The sequence below is a fragment of the Meles meles genome, chromosome 7 (genome assembly GCF_922984935.1).
Source record: "Meles meles chromosome 7, mMelMel3.1 paternal haplotype, whole genome shotgun sequence".
Lineage (NCBI taxonomy): Eukaryota > Metazoa > Chordata > Mammalia > Carnivora > Mustelidae > Meles > Meles meles.
This window is the reverse complement of record NC_060072.1, coordinates 64717982-64734229: the sequence shown is the minus strand read 5'-3', so window position 1 is coordinate 64734229 and position 16248 is coordinate 64717982. Positions and strand designations below refer to the sequence as shown.

At 36.3% G+C, this 16248-nt stretch overlaps 1 protein-coding gene across 7 annotated transcripts in view; it reads right to left on the bottom strand.

The window, feature by feature from the left end:
* Positions 1 to 16248, bottom strand: part of DENND5B (DENN domain containing 5B) — a 216369-nt gene that overhangs the window by 56422 nt on the left and 143699 nt on the right. For 6 of the 7 annotated variants that reach the window (XR_006819523.1, XR_006819522.1, XR_006819524.1 and 3 more), the window contains 2 exons: positions 13651 to 13882; positions 8945 to 9095 (listed from right to left, as the gene is read on the bottom strand). Coding sequence is in view for 2 of the 7 variants with exons in the window: in XM_046010883.1 (XP_045866839.1) it covers positions 8945 to 9095; positions 13651 to 13882 (383 nt within the window). In the remaining 5 variants the exon portion in view is untranslated. The remainder of the gene's footprint in view (positions 1 to 8944; positions 9096 to 13650; positions 13883 to 16248) is intronic. The other variant, XR_006819526.1, reaches the window with a different exon arrangement.

Sequence of the window (16248 nt, the reverse complement as noted above, 5' to 3'; positions counted from 1 at the left end):
GGTCTAACAGCAAATGTTAACATCTCATGGTGATGGCATTATGAGTGTTTTAAAATTTACCCTAACACTTTCAAATATTCTAAATTTTCTAATGAGCATATATTATTTTATATCAAATTATTTCAAAAAAATTTTCAAATCTTGACTTATTAGCCCCATGACTATGTATTCATTACACTTTTCTAAGAATATCCATTCTTGAATATATCCTTGCCAGCACAGAGCTATATACAACTTAAAAAATGAATTTATGCTTTTGCCACTCAGAAAAAGTCATACTGTATTACTGCCAGTTATTTTTAATTTTTTATTTAATAAAGTAAGTAATTTACAAAAAGCTTGAACTGAGAATGTGGGTTCTTTTGTTGCTTAAAATAATTTATGCATGCCTTTGGTTTCAAGTTTCTGAATCATCTCATTTCAGTCTGCTACTTAGAGGAACACTGAATAATTATGGTAAAAATGATAGCAAGAAAGGTAGTCCCTCTTAAAATAGTTAAGAAAAATAGGCTTATATTGGGACAAAAAGTACAAAGTCCTAGTGATAGATCTTTGAAACAGAATCCCTGGAACTGTCCCAACAGTAAAGGATCAAAGTAAGACTGTAAAATAGATACAAAGAGAACTAGGGTGACTGAGAAAGAAGATCCAGAAAAAAAGCCTATTTAGGACACTGGCAAAGATTCTTTGCTTGATCAAACTCTAGTTAGGCTCCTGAACCTTCTCCCAGGTCCATCTGTGCACTTCCTTATAAAATCCAGTTTTAACAAGAACCTTGCTAAGTCAGTTCAGGGGGAACCATCCCCTCACCCCACCCCACCAACCTCCACATATGATTGTTCTCCATATCTAATCAGCTTCTACATCATCTATTGCCCTTTATCACCCAGGCCTATCTTCAGCAAGAATCTTATTAGATTGGTTTAGTCAAAATCCTCCCCCTTACCTCTGATGTTTCCTCTTAGTAATTTTCTCTCCACTCTGCTACTTGATTATAAATTGCTACTTATCCACATTGTGTATGGAATAGAGTTCAATCTTTCTCCCACTACAGTGGTCCCTACATGGTCCCCCTTGAATAAAGTCTGTCTTACCATCTTCAACAGTGTCATGAATTTTTAAAAAAAAATTTTTTAATGAATTCTTTTTTAAACAACTTTGAAGCAGATTATAAACACCAGCTGATAAATTTATATAATAAACAAAGGGGAACTATAAGTAATAAATAAAATGTACAAAGACCTAGAGGCCTTAGAAATAGCTATGTAGCAAAAAAGGTCAGTGAGAGACAGTAAATTAGGGTTACTGGACAGGGTAGTTCAAATAAATAGTAAAAACAGGAAATACCAGCTAATGAACTTATATAATGAATAAAGAAAAGGAGCAGAATACAAATGGCAGAACAATTCCCTTGGCAGGCAAAAGTGGAAAAGGCTTTAGGTAAAGGAAAGGATAAATACTAACTTACAGATACACTAAGCATGTCACTATACATGCTGTGGGACAAAATGCCCTATTTTATTTTCAAAACAGGGATATGATCATCTGCTTAAGATAATTACTATGAATAAAAAAGAATTAAAAAAAGTTACTATGAAGTCTACAAATTCCTGGTCTTGTTAAGGAATTGCTTTTTTCTTTTCATTATTAAATCTCATTTTTATAAAAATCTCTCTTTTTATCAAAGATGATCACATTTGCTAAAATACAAATGACTGCTTATTTGCTTTGGCTTTGTAAGCAGCATATGAAATTCTAATAGTTGATCAGTCATTTGCAGAAGCATGGTTATACATCTCCTTATTGTGCAATGAGTTCTTAGATCTTTTTTCTTTCAGACTAAAATCTACCTGAAAATGTAATACTTGGGTCTCAGTCTGGAAATGAGAGACCTTGGGGTTATATACAAGATTAAAAGCAAGAAAACAAGGCAGTAAAATTTAAAGTTGAAATCTTCCCTCCTTAATGCTCCTTACTTCCCTTTTCTGCTTCATTTTTCTTCACAAATCTTATCACTATTAAGTTACTTATTTTACATATTAAGTTTGTTTCCTCTTCCTTAAGAGCAGGGATTTTTGTTGTTTTGTTCATTGTTAAACTCCCACTGAATAGGACACTGCCTCACATACAGTCAGGGTCCATAAATTTTTGTCAAATGAATGAATGAGTAATCTAATATTATTAAAAGGAAATAAAAACTACTTAAATACTAATATGAAATAATTCAAACAATTAGGGTATTTTACAAATGCAGGAAAAATAAGTGAACTGATGATTAGTCTATTCTTTTTTTTTTTTTTAAAGATTTTATTTATTTGACAGAGAGATCACAAGTAGATAGAGAGGCAGGCAGAGAGAGAGAGGGAAGCAGGCTCCCTGCTGAGCAGAGAGCCTGATGCGGGACTCAATCCCAGGACCCCGAGATCATGACCTGAGCCGAAGGCAGCGGCTTAACCCACTGAGCCACCCTGATTAGTCTATTCTGATGGAAAATTCTCATTTTGAAAAACAGAACATCATATCCAGTACCATCACCTGGAAAGTCTGAACCCCGTAATGTTCAACATCTCTTCAAGAGTCATAAGCTCCACTGATATAATTCATAGCACTCCTTTTCCAAATATGTAAACAGATACTGACTGAAAATTTTCCAGACCTCCGGGCTTTATGAATGAGAAATCATGAACACAGTACCTGGAGTAAGGAGACCTAAGTTCCACTGCTACCTTTGCCAGTAACCCAGGTTCAGACTCCTACCAACACACAATAATGTCACTGTCTTCAGGGTTAGGCTATTTGACCTCAACCACTGCTTCATGTAGTTCTTCACTGGGGAAGATGGTGTCTACAAATCTCTTGCTTCTCAGAGAATTATTCTATCTTCTTGGGGACCAACCCTTTTAAGAGAGTCCAGTTTAAGGCAGAAAGTGAGGTATGCGAGGGCTCTTTCATTGTGGACGATCTTGTTACATTGAATACACAGAACGGAAGTGTCATTGAGCCCTGAATTTTCAGAAAGCACTTAAGAGATCAATGAAGGCAATAAAAAAGAATTAGAATTATGCCTTTTGACCTAAATGGCCCAAACTAAATAAGTCATATTATGGTTCTTGAAAGGTGGCTTAAATGTATGATGTTTCTTTCAGATCACTTGTGAAACTATATATTACAAAATTTCTGGTACTTATCTCTCTTTCCCATAGTACACATTTATGTTCAATATTTTAGGTCATTCAAAATTTCTTGGGGGCTACCAAAACACAGTTTCTAACTCCAAAAGTAACAAAAGGCATTTGTCACCCGTTTTGAAGTAACTGGGCCAGACAGTATGTATACATGGTTTAACAGTTAAGGGCCTGAGCCCCCGAATCAGCAGACTTAGGTTCAAATCTTAGTTTCACCACTTCCTAGCTATCTTAGTGATTTTGGAGCATGTTGCTGAATCTCTCTGAACCTCATTTATAAAATGGGTAAAACACTATAGGTTTTATATATAGGGACAGGTTTGAAAAAGGAGCTAATGTACTCAGAGCAGTCAGCAGAGAAGCCTGTGTAGAACCAGCTTAATATTAGCTATTATTATTATTTTTTTTAAAAGAACTTTCTTTTTTTTTTTTTTTAAAGATTTTATTTATTTATTTGACAGAGAGAGAGATCACAAGTAGGCAGAGAGGTAGGCAGAGAGAGAGGAGGAAGCAGGCTCCCCGCGGAGCAGAGAACCCGATGCGGGGCTCGATCCCAGGACCCTGAGATCATGACCTGAGCGGAAGGCAGCAGCTTAATCCACTGAGCCACCCAGGCGCCCCAATATTAGCTATTATTATCAGCAGATCAACTCCATAACCATCCTCCTCTTGGCATGGAAAAGCCCCCATTGGCAAGAAAGGTATATTTGGAAGCAGAAAAAAAGGAAAGAAGAATAATTACTTTGATGCACTGATGAAAATTTCTAAGTTTTTTTTTTAAAATAATATTTATGTATTTGACAGAGGGAGAGAGACAGGGAGAGAGGGAACAGAAGCATGGGGGTTGGGAGAGGGAGAAGCAGGCCTCCCGCTGAGCAGAGAGCAGGATGCAGGGCTCAAATCCCACAACGCTGAGATCATGACCTGAGTAGAAGGCAGACACTTAATGAGTGAGCCACCCAGGTGCCCCAATTTCTAAGTTTTCTGACTAACATCTGTTAAGGGGTATATATTTATGATGATAAATATTAGACTCTGAAAGGAAAAGCAGCAGCAATGTAAATGGTACTGTAACTGTTTTCCTTAATCCATACACACGTATCACTATAGCTTTCTCACATTTGGAACTAAATGAATCAATTATTCTAACACATTTAAGAAACATTTAAAGGATCACCTTCAGCTGAAAAATGGTAAGGGATTCATTCCTTTCAGGTTATTAAAAATAGGGTATTAGCAGTACAAACACAAGAATACACAAATATTGTCAAACATACATGTGTGACATTAAACCAACTCTTACCATCACTTATTATATAGATAATTTACTATGTTTTCCTTTTTCCTGACTAACAGGAAAACACCTGGTAAACACCTTAGGAAACAGAGAGGCAAGTACCAAAAATTTGCAAGTTTAGCAGTTCATCTAGAAAATAATGGAATCGATTCTCTAATTTCCCTTTCTGTATTTTCATTGTTAGTGTATAAGAAAGCCACTGATTTCTGTACATTGACTTTGTATCCTGCCACGTTACTGAATTGCTGTATGAGTTCTAGTAGTTTGGGGGTGGAGTCTTTGGGGTTTTCCATATAAAGAATCCTGTCATCTGCAAAGAGAGAGAGTTTGACTTCTTTCTTGCCAATATGGATACCTTTTATTTCTCTTTGTTGTCTGATTGCCGTTGCTAGAACTTCTAATACTATGTTGAACAAGAGTGGTGAGAGTGGGCATCCTTGTCGTGTTCCTGATCTCAACGGGAAGGCTGCAAGCTTTTTCCCATTGAGGATGATATTTGCTGTGGGTCTTTCATAGATAGATTTTATGAAGTTCAGGAATGTTCCCTCTATCCCTATACTTTGAAGCGTTTTCATCAGGAACGGATGCTGGATTTTCTCAAATACTTTTTCTGCATCAATTGAGAGGACCATGTGGTTCTTCTCTCTTCTCTTATTGATTTGTTCTATCACATTGATTGATTTGCGAATGTTGAACCAACCTTGCGACCCAGGGATGAATCCCACCTGGTCATGGTGGATAATCTTTTTAATGTGCTGCTGGATCCTGTTTGCTAGGATCTTGTTGAGAATCTTTGCATCCATATTCATCAGTGATATTGGTCTGAAATTCTCCTTTTTGGTAGGGTCTTTGCCTGGTTTGGGGATCAGGGTAATGCTGGCTTCATAAAAAGAGTCTGGAAGTTTTCCTTCTGCTTCAATTTTTTGGAACAGCTTCAGGAGAATTGGTGTTATTTCTTCTTTGAAAGTTTGGTAGAATTCCCCAGGGAATCCGTCAGGTCCTGGGCTCTTGTTTTTTGGGAGGTTTTTGATCACTGCTTCAATCTCGTTACTAGATATCGGTCTATTCAGGTTGTCAATTTCTTCCTGGTTCAATTTTGGGAGTTTGTAGTTTTCCAGGAATGCATCCATTTCATCTAGGTTGCTTAGCTTATTGGCATATAACTGTTGGTAATAATTTCTGACGATTGTTTCTATTTCCTTGGTGTTAGTTGTGATCTCTCCCTTTTCATTCATAATTTTATTAATTTGGGCTTTCTCTCTTTTCTTTTGGATTAGTGTGGCCAATGGTTTATCGATCTTATTTGTTCAAAATGCTCTCAATGAATTCCAATCTAATCTAAATTCTCTAAAAGCTAGGGTAACTGAGACAGAAGATAGAATTAGTGATCTGGAGGACAAACAGAGAGAAAGGATCAGGAGGAAGCCTGGAACAAACAGCTCAGAAGCCACGAAAACAGAATCAGGGAAATAAACGATGCCATGAAACGTTCCAACGTCAGAATCATTGGAATCCCTGAAGGGGAGGAAAAAGAAAGAAGTCTAGAAGATATAGTGGAAGAACTGTTGTCTATGAAAATTTTCCCAATCTCCCGAATGGAAACAACGTTCATGTACTAGAGGCAGAGAGATTTCCTCCCAAGATTTTAGATTCTCGAAAGTCCTCACGACACCTTATCGTTAGAATGAGGAATTATGTTTCAAGAGAGACCCTCTTAAAAGCAGCTAGGACAAAAAAGCTCCTTACGTACAGAGGAAAGCCCATTAGAATAATGTCAGACCTTTCCACAGAGACCTGGCAAGCCAGGAAGGGCTGGCAAAATATATTCAGAGTACTAAATGAGAAGAACATGCAACCAAGAATACTCTATCCAGCAAGACTGACATTTAAAATGGATGGAGAGATAAAGAGTTTCCAAGACCGGCAAGCCTTAAAAGACTATGCAACCACCAAGCCGACACTGCAGGAAATATTAAGGGGGGTCCTATAAAAGAGAAAAAATCCTAAGAATATCATTGAACAGAAATATAGAAACAATCTACAGACAGAAAGACTTCAAAGGCAACACGATGTCAATAAAAACCTATCTCTCAATAATCACTCTCAATGTGAATGGCCTAAATGCGCCCATAAAACCACACAGGGTTGCAGATTGGATAAAACGACAGGACCCATCCATGTGTTGTCTACAAGAGACCCATTTTGAACCTAAGGATACACCCAGACTGAAAGTGAAGGGATGGAGAAGCATCTTTCATGCCAATGGGCCTCAAAAGAAGGCTGGGGTAGCGATTCTCATATCAGATAAATTAGATTTTAAACTAAAGACTGTAGTCAGAGATACAGAAGGACACTACATAATTCTTAAAGGGACTATCCACCAAGATGATCTAACAATTGTGAATATCTATGCCCCCAATATGGGAGCACCCAATTACATAAGAAAACTATTAATCAAGATAAAGAGTCATATTGATATGAATACAATAATAGTAGGAGATCTTAATACGCCTCTCTCAGAAATAGATCATCAAAGCAGAAAATTAATAAAGAAATAAGAGCATTGAATGAAACATGGACCAGATGGACCTCATCGACATATACGGAACATTCCACCCTAAAACAACAGAATACTCATTCTTCTCAAGTGCACATGGAACTTTCTCCAGAATAGACCACATACTGGGTCACAAAGCAGGACTCAACCGATACCAAAAGACTGACATTATTCCCTGCATATTCTCAGATCACAATGCTTTGAAACTGGAACTCAATCACAAGGAAAAGTTCAGAAGGAACTCAAACACCTGGAAGCTAAAGACCACCTTGCTTAAGAATGCTTGGATCAACCAGGAGATCAAAGATGAACTTAAACAATTCATGGAAACCAATGAGAATGAAGACACTTTGGTCCAAAACCTATGGGATACAGCAAAGGCGGTTCTAAGGGGGAAATACATAGCCATCCAAGCCTCCCTCAAAAAAATTGAAAAATCCAGAATACACCAGCTGTCTCTAACACCTTAAAGAACTGGAGAATCAACAACAAATCAAACCAACTCCACATCTAGAAAATAGAAACATCATACTTTTAAACCATCTTTTAAGAACCTTCCCATTACTTATTTAGTATGGGCCTTTTAGGTCAAGACATCATTCTACCTCCTTTTTATCCTCACTGATTCTCTACTTACTTTCTGAAAATTCAGGTACCTCAATGCCACTTTCATCTTGTGTACCCAATCTTTTATCTCAGTTTTCTTTGCCATAGCCTGGCTTTTTCCTTTCCACCTCTGAGCCACTTTTGTAAGGTGATAGGTGTTGCAGAATATTAAAAGAATATTTTCAGGTGAGAAAGGGGCAAATGATTCCAACCTGTCCAAGGTTCCTGGTTAGCGGTTAAGAATGAACTAAATTCCAGAATTATTGATTTCTGATTCTAAGCTCTTTCTTTGCAACTTAACTGTGTTTCCTTTTAATACCTTCGTGTCCTTTCTTGTAAAATCCTCTTTTATTCCTCATTAATAAAATACTGTATTCACTCAAAATCAAGAATTCCCTTAAACCCAAAGAACTCTTTTCAATTCTAATCATATTCAGATATTTTCTGAATGGAATCATCTACCATAAAGAATGATAGGATTTATCTTTATTTTTGACTGTTTTGTAATTTTTGAACTTGATACTTAAAAAGTACAAAGGTGGTGTTATGGGTTGAAATGTGTCCCTCCTCACACACTCTCCCCTCATGATATGTTGAAATCTTAAACTCAATACCTATGAACGTTACCTTATTTGGTAACAGGGCCTTTGCACATGTAATCAAGATAAGATGAAGTCACTAGGGTGGGCCCTAAGCCAAAAAGACTGATGTCATCATAAGAAAAAGGAAATTTGGTCTCAGATATAGAGGGATATGAAGACAGAGACAGATGCTGGAATTAGCACTATTAGAAGTCAAGGAATCCCTGAGGCCAGCACAAGTTGAAGAAGCAAGTAAGGCTCTTAGAGGTCTTGGAGGGAGAATGGCCCAGCCAACATCTCAATTTTGGACTTCCAGCTTCCAGAATTGTGAAAGAATAAATTTCTGTTGTTTTAAAAGCTGCCAAACTTGTAGTACTTTGTATAGCAGTCCTAGGAAACTAATACAGGCAGTGAAAATATAATTTTTAAAATTCCATTAGACAATATTAGCATATTTAAATAGTCATTTAAAGTGAAACTATCCTCAAGTATACATTACATTAAAAGGGAAAAAAAAAATCTATAGTCTTTGGATTTTTTACATGATGGAATTAAAAGTCAAATACTCATATTCCAAATGGATTGATTTAGCCTTTGAAAAAAGTGATCAGATTGATAAGATATTTAATGATTAAAATGCCCCATTAGAGCTGCACAGCACTGCACCCTTCACTTACCCCTTCAACCCACTGCTCAAGTCAAGAAAGTGCTTGCTTACTTGTTATTAGTTGGTCCTGTTGCCAAGACATCAGACTGTAACTTTGGAAAGAACCCTTGCTCATATTTGCCTTGACCAATTTTCATATCAAGCAGATGTGGGTGGATTGCAGTGTGATCCATTTTCATTAGTCGCTGCTCAATTGATTGGGCTATAAATTAAATTTATAACAAATTAGAGGCATTTCATTGGCTAAACCTTAAAACAGTGCTTCCTCCAGTCATGCACCAAAGAATTCAATCTTTCTGACATTCTAAAATAGATTTTTATAAAAGCTCTTGAGAATCAGTGTAATGTTAAGTATAAAAAGGTTAATTTTAAGTGACTACTAGATGACTAATTTTCATGGTATGTGCTGCCTCTGTCAAAAGCAGGGCAGCAGGGTTAAAAATCTATAGACTGAAACAAGTTTCCCTTAAGTGGGATATTCAGTATTTTAATACTTCAATATTTCAATGGTTAATATTTAAGAAAAATATTTTCTTAATGAAAATATGGTTCTAAGTACATTTAAGAAAATGATGGCAAACAAAATGTTAGCCTTGAACTAGAAGACAGGGAAGGAAAAGCAAGCACAGTAGCTTTATATTACTTTACTTCTTTGTACAAAGACCCATTAAATATCCATAGTTCTCCATTTGTAAAAACAAGAAATGGTGTAAAGTTTATTATTTCACTTTTAGCAACAGTCACATTCTCATTAGTAGGGGTCATTTAGGAGTGTTTATTAGATCAAGAGGGGTAATGCAGAGAACTGTAAAATAAGCAGGCATTTAGAAAATGTCCAGAGGATAAGAAACTGACTTTTGAAGAATAAATTAGGCTGAAGTTAAAAGACAGGAATTACTAACATTTCTATTTAAAACCATTTAAAGTTGGGAGGATATCTCAAAGATCCAAGAAAGAGTGAACTATTTCTGTGGTAGAAAAATCTGATCTTAAATGGTTTTATGAATTGAGTTTTCAAGAGAAAATATATTTATGAAGCAAGACTAGGTCTTTAATCCTTTGCCTACAGATTACTAAAAGGGGAGAACAAGCAGTAATTGTCATGGTGTCATAAACAGAACACACTCTGGGAACTGCTAATCTTGGGATTTAAAAGAAGTAAAGAGGTATTTTTTTTTTTAAAGATTTAATTTATTTATTTGACAGAGATCACAAGTAGGCAGAGAGGCAGACAGAGAGAGAGGGGCAAACAGGCTCCCTGCTGAGCAGAGAGCCCAATGCGGGGCTCGATCCCAGGACCCTGGGATCATGACCTGAGCCGAAGGCAGAGGCTTTAACCCACTGAGCCACCCAGGCGCCCCAAGAGGTATTTTTATAAGTATTTCATGGAACCAGTTTATTTTGCCCACTTCAATATCAGCAGATTGAGTGCTGCTGGTTATTCCCTATATATAGTCTTAAAACTTTTTTTTTTGAGTGGAGAGGGGTCCGTCCATGACATATTCCACACTCAAATGAACATGCTTAATACCATCTTCTGTGAGATTCATGCTTCACCTAAGCCAGTTCCTCATGCTTGATGACAGCATTAAGGGATGTTTTTGCAGATGTTACTATTACCCTATACGGCTTAAACTTCACAATACTAGATACCTACTTCAAACTTCCCTACTTTTTCCTTTATAATTCACATGAATTTATTCAAAAACTTCTTCAATTTCATTTTATTTTTAATGTGTAACTTGCAACTTCTCTTAAAACATAGTCTATATGGTCTATGTTGGGTGAAAGAATGCCATGTTTTAATGTGAAATGGTATTTAATTTTCAATGATGTCCTCTGGCTCTCCACAACCCTATCTATAGTCTCCGTGCTTCCTAATATTTATAAAACAATTAACAGATGGTTCAGGCAAAATAAAGCTTAGATTCATGGCATAGAATTGTCTGAAGTCCCTGCCAATTTTATGTTCCATGAAATACTACAAAATTCCATCTCTGCCAATGAATGCTTCTATTCTTATGAAAGGGGGAAAAAAGTAGCTTCAGTTTTTTCTGCTGGATTTAAAATGACAGAGAAATCCATCTGATACTGAATTATTCTTCTTTAGTCAGGAAGCTTTTTAAAAACAAAAAGCATGATTCACAGTAAGTTACTCTGGGGTTTATACTGAAGATTGCCATAGCAAGCATAATGCAATGTTACTTTTCAGTAATTATACCACCAGTGAATACTGAATATTCAGAAATTATTAAATGCCTGCTTTAAGAGGTCATGGGCCTGTTAGATTTTCAAGGGTTTGTGCCAATACTCATTTATGTGATTGGTAAGAAAAAAAGAAAAACTCTGCATTACTATCAACTTGTCTTTCTGCACAAAAATCATGAGGTTCTGGTGCCACAGTATCAACAGCAGATAGCTTCTGCCTAAAGAGTTCACCTGCAAATCAAAATTTTTTTTTAGTTAGAGGCAAAACAAAAATAAAAGCAAAAATAACCAAGGACAAAAAAACAATAAAAATCAATACAAAACAATAAAATGCCAATCTCTATAGTTTTTGTTGCAGGGGGGTGGGTGGGAAGAGGATAATTTTACCTAATGAAAGAAATAACTGCACCATTTATGGGAGATAGACACAGTTACAGCCAGCTGCCTTTTACTGAAAAAAAAAAAAAAAAAAAAAAAAAAAAAGAAAGAAAGAAAGAAAAAAAAGTCTTTGATAAATTAGGTTCCTGGGAGACTAAACTTTAGCTTAATCTCATTTTCATATGTTAAACCTATAATGGTATATTTTCAAGAGTATTATATAATTTCTGTGATGACAGTGGGAATGTCAAACTTTTTGAGAAGCTGACAGAAAATCTATTTTAACTGAAAAGATTTTCGTGAAGCACACAAATAAAGGAATCAGTGTTTAGCTCCATTAAAAAAATTGTCAGGAAGGGAGGAATGAAATTTTCTTAACAAAGCATTATCTTATTCATATGGCTATTAAAGCACTGAAAGTCCTACTATTCTCTGAATAGGCATAGACAATTTCATTCATTCCACTTCCTCACTTTCCAGAAACACAGAGGTAACTGCCACTTCCTGAAGGGGCTCCAAGATCTACCCTCGTATGTAGGAATACAACAGTATGATGTTTCAGTGAGATATCAAAGAGACCTTTTAAGACTATATAAAGACATCATTTACATATTCTTTCCTTGAATATGTTATAACTACAGCATCACCACTCCTGCGACTAATCTATTTAAATAAAGTGAGAAAGGCAAGCATGGAAACAGAGCAAGAAACTCTTTCCTGCCTCTTCTTCCCTCCAGAGGAAAACTTGCTCAAATACCTTCTGTATTAGAAAGGTGAAAACAATGAAAAAAAAGGGGGGGGGGCACTCAGGTGATGGGTATCAGTTTTTCTGGCAAAGAAAGTGTTAAGAACAAGGTGTAAACAATAAAATTGGGTGGACTGGTACACTTCAGATTTTTTAAAAAAAGATTTTATTTACTTACTTGTTAGAGCACAAGCAGGGGAGCAGCAGGCAAAGGGAGAAGCAGGCTCCCCGCTGAGCAAAGAGCTCTATGTGGGACTCCATCCCAGGACCCTGGCATTATGATCTGAGCTGAAGGCAGACACTTAATCGACTGAGCCACCCAGGCATCCTACTTCACATGTTTCTTTACTAAATACATTTAATTTAATGTTTAATGTGGTATTAAGGCTTCAGGTGCAAGAATTGGTCAAATCTGCATTCAAATCATGCTTGTCAATCACTAGCTATGCAATCAGAAGCATGTTACCTAACCCCTCAGCTTTCTCAACTGTAAAATGAGGACACAAATAAGACAGGAAGTAAATGTGCCTATACTCCCCCATTGTTAAAATAAAATGCAAAATGCATGTAAAACATGTGATACGATGTTTGGCACATAGTAAGTACTCGGTAAATACTGGCTATTACTATGATTATTTATTTAATGAACTATATATATTACTGCCAGATAAGACTGGTCAAGACTCATGATCCTCTAAGGGAAAAACTATGTCAGAGTTGGAAAAACTCTAATTTGAATACAGGAATCCAGAGATTTAATTTCTATAAGTGAAACTATTAAAAATTAATGGCACCACTAAAAAGCAAATATACTGTTAAGTAAATTAGGCCACATCTCAGATTTATTACTTTAAATTAATACTTATCCTTCCTTTAATGAAGAGAAAAGAAGTGAGAAGTAAAAAGGCAACATAAGTAGCAAGAAAAATTTAAATTTTTTCAATTAAGGCAATAAAAGAGAGTAAGACAAAATTCACAGCAACCTTATGGTTACATTCCATTCAATTTGTTACTGTTTCTCCCCCCTTCTTCCTTTCTTTTTTCTTTTTTGGAGGGTGAAGAACAGAGGGAGAGAGAAAGAATCTTGAGAGAAAGAATCTCCACGACCAGCATGGAGCCAGACATGAGGTTCGATCTCAAGAACCTAAGATCATGACCTAAGCTGAAATCAAGAGTCGGACGCCTATCTAAGCCATCCACGCACCCCTGTTTTTTCTCTTCTAAGGGCAGAGGAATGTCACATAGGAATGGAATGGATATTAACTCACAGAAACAGAAGGAAACAAAACTACAGAAAGCACCTGATACAGTATAAAGGGTTAGCCATGAAGTCTAAAACTGAAAACTAATTTTTGGTTTATAAGGCCAACAATGTGTAAAAAGAAACAATCATGGATTTTAATTTTAAAAGGCATGACAAATGTACCTGCTTCTTTTAAAGTGCTGCATTTCTGATAAATAGATGTCCTCAAGGTGGGTGCCCTTACATTATACAGTCTCATCTTCTCAATCCGAGAGTCAAAGACCCGAAGCAAAGAATCCTTCTCTTCCCACTGAGACATAATTTTATTATCAATAAAGGTGGCAAACATCTGTGTTTCAATGAAGCGTGAAAGAAATGGCAGGTAAGGCTCAGGCTGGTCAGAGAGAAAGGAAGCCTGTAATGAGATAATTAGAAATTATTAGTGCAAAGAGACTATCTTAGTACTTTGTGATAAATCTGAAAATTTGCTGGTGATGTCATTTTTTTAAAAAACTGTGTAACATGCAAAACCGATGCTAGATATTTAAAAATCTCAAAAAAATCGCTTCTTCTAAATTCATGGAATTTAGGTTCCTTAGGCCTTTAGCTTGATCCTTTCAAAACTGATTTACATTCTGGTACTCATGATCATTAGGTAGAAAAGAGGGCATCACTAATGAAAGATGGTGGATCAGTTACTGCAATATCGTCAATCATCCTCTTCACTTACCAGGAATTTTTGACCTCTTTCTCAGTGAGCTGTGATTTTTTTTTCTGCTCTCTATTCCTAGCCTATGCCATATACCTTTGAGTCCTAAGACACTGATGTGATCAATGGATACAACTGAGATATATAAGCAATAACCTTACAAAAATTATGGAATTTGTGCTTATAAGTCTCCCATCCAAGTACTAACCAGGCCCGACCCTGCTTAGCTTCCGAGATCAGATGAGATCGGGCGCGTTCAGGGTGGTATGGCCGTAGACGAATTTGTGCTTGTAAGTGAAATCTTTGTTTGTCAATTAGATGTTTTTCTAGGTCCCCAACACTGTTTCAGACTGATGGCTATGTGCTAATTCAAGATCAAACTCCTTCCAGACCTGTGCTGATTAAAGAATCTGAGCCTTAACAACTAAAAAAAGGTATTGCCTGAAAAACCATCCAAAGCAAGCTGAGCCTTTGGAAAACATGTACAACCAGCTGCACGTTCCTGTTACCAGCTTGTCCAGTGCATGGAATGGTTCAGTAAATAGTGATCAGTTCCTAAATCAAAGTGTTTGTTTTTTTGTGGTTCTTCAGGTCCATGTGTTACAGGAATTCTAGTCACAGTCTGATATTAGCTGAAATTTGGAAGTGAATTACTATTTCAGCTGGTGGGTTGATTGTGCTCTTCACTCTTTTGAGTAGGTGCAGTGTGGCAGAAACTAGAAGGCGAAAGACGGAAGGGTAAGTTCTGACATAAGATTAGTCTCCTGAATACTCATTGGATTCTCCCTAGCATATGTATTTTTCATTCTAAAACTTAGGAAGCTTTTAAAAAGGTTCCTTATAGAAACCCACTTATTCAATCTAAGTGTCTCCACAGTTCAGATATATTTACATAAATCCAAATAGCCAGCTAAAGGTTCACAGTAGTCTCTAAAAATCAACTCACCTCTTCAAAAGGTATTTTATAGATAAATATCAATTTTACTTTTTCTAGAGCAAACACCTTCCACCCTCCCCTTAAATGGGCCAAATATCTGACTTTTGATATTCAGACCCTCATGGACTACAACACTTCAGTCAGCAAAGACTTGGCTTGGAGAACTAGTATGTGATAGTCCTGTACATTTTTTAGTGAAAAATGAAATGATTACAAGCCTTCTGGAATCCACATGAAATTTTCATTACTCTAGTGGTTATATAAAAAGAATTCCATTTATAGTCTGAAGCTACATAAAGATTAAGAAGGAAGAGAGTACCAGCGCTCAATTTAGATAAGAATTTGAATTGCCCCAAGGATAAATCATGAGTATACACAGATTAGTTCTGAGTAAGGTAGGAAAAAAACGGTTAAGCTTAATAAGAAAGGAAAACCTAAAAGTGGGAATACATTTGGAGAAGTGAAGGCTTCTTAATTAAAGAAGTTTTCTCAAACATAAAATGCATCAGAACTTACTTGGAATGTAGAAACTTCAACTGAAAAAATGTCTGATGCAATCAGAAAATAATCTTTGATACTACCCACCTTTACAAAAAAAGTTTATGAATATTTACTTGTCAGAGACTCCATAACTGTAGATTAGCCTCTTAGAATACATTAGCCCCTCTGAGAGGTCTTTCATGACACAAAGCTACCATCCAGCAAAAAACCTGTAAGGCATTCTAATAGCAGTATGATGGTGTCCTGTCACTCACAGAGGAAAGGACTGAAATACACCCTGACCTGAAGAGTTAATGAACACCTCTAAGTTTTTTGTCTGGAAAACAAAAACAAAAACAAGCCAAAAAACTGGTGGATATGATCAGAGAATCTGATCAGAAGAAGATTCTATAGTAAACCCTAGAAAGAAGCTTCAACTTCAGCAGGACAATGGGAAGCTAGTATCATTTTCTGTCTCCCTTTCCCACAAACTTTGGAACAGAACCTTAGACTTAAAGTCATAAAACCTAATTCATTCACTTTTTCTCTCTTTTGATCCTAAGACGAGGTAAAACTATCTTCTGAAACTAAAGTGTTCTCTTTACATGGACAAGTTGAGATGTCATCATAGGATGAAGACAAAATATAAGAATAA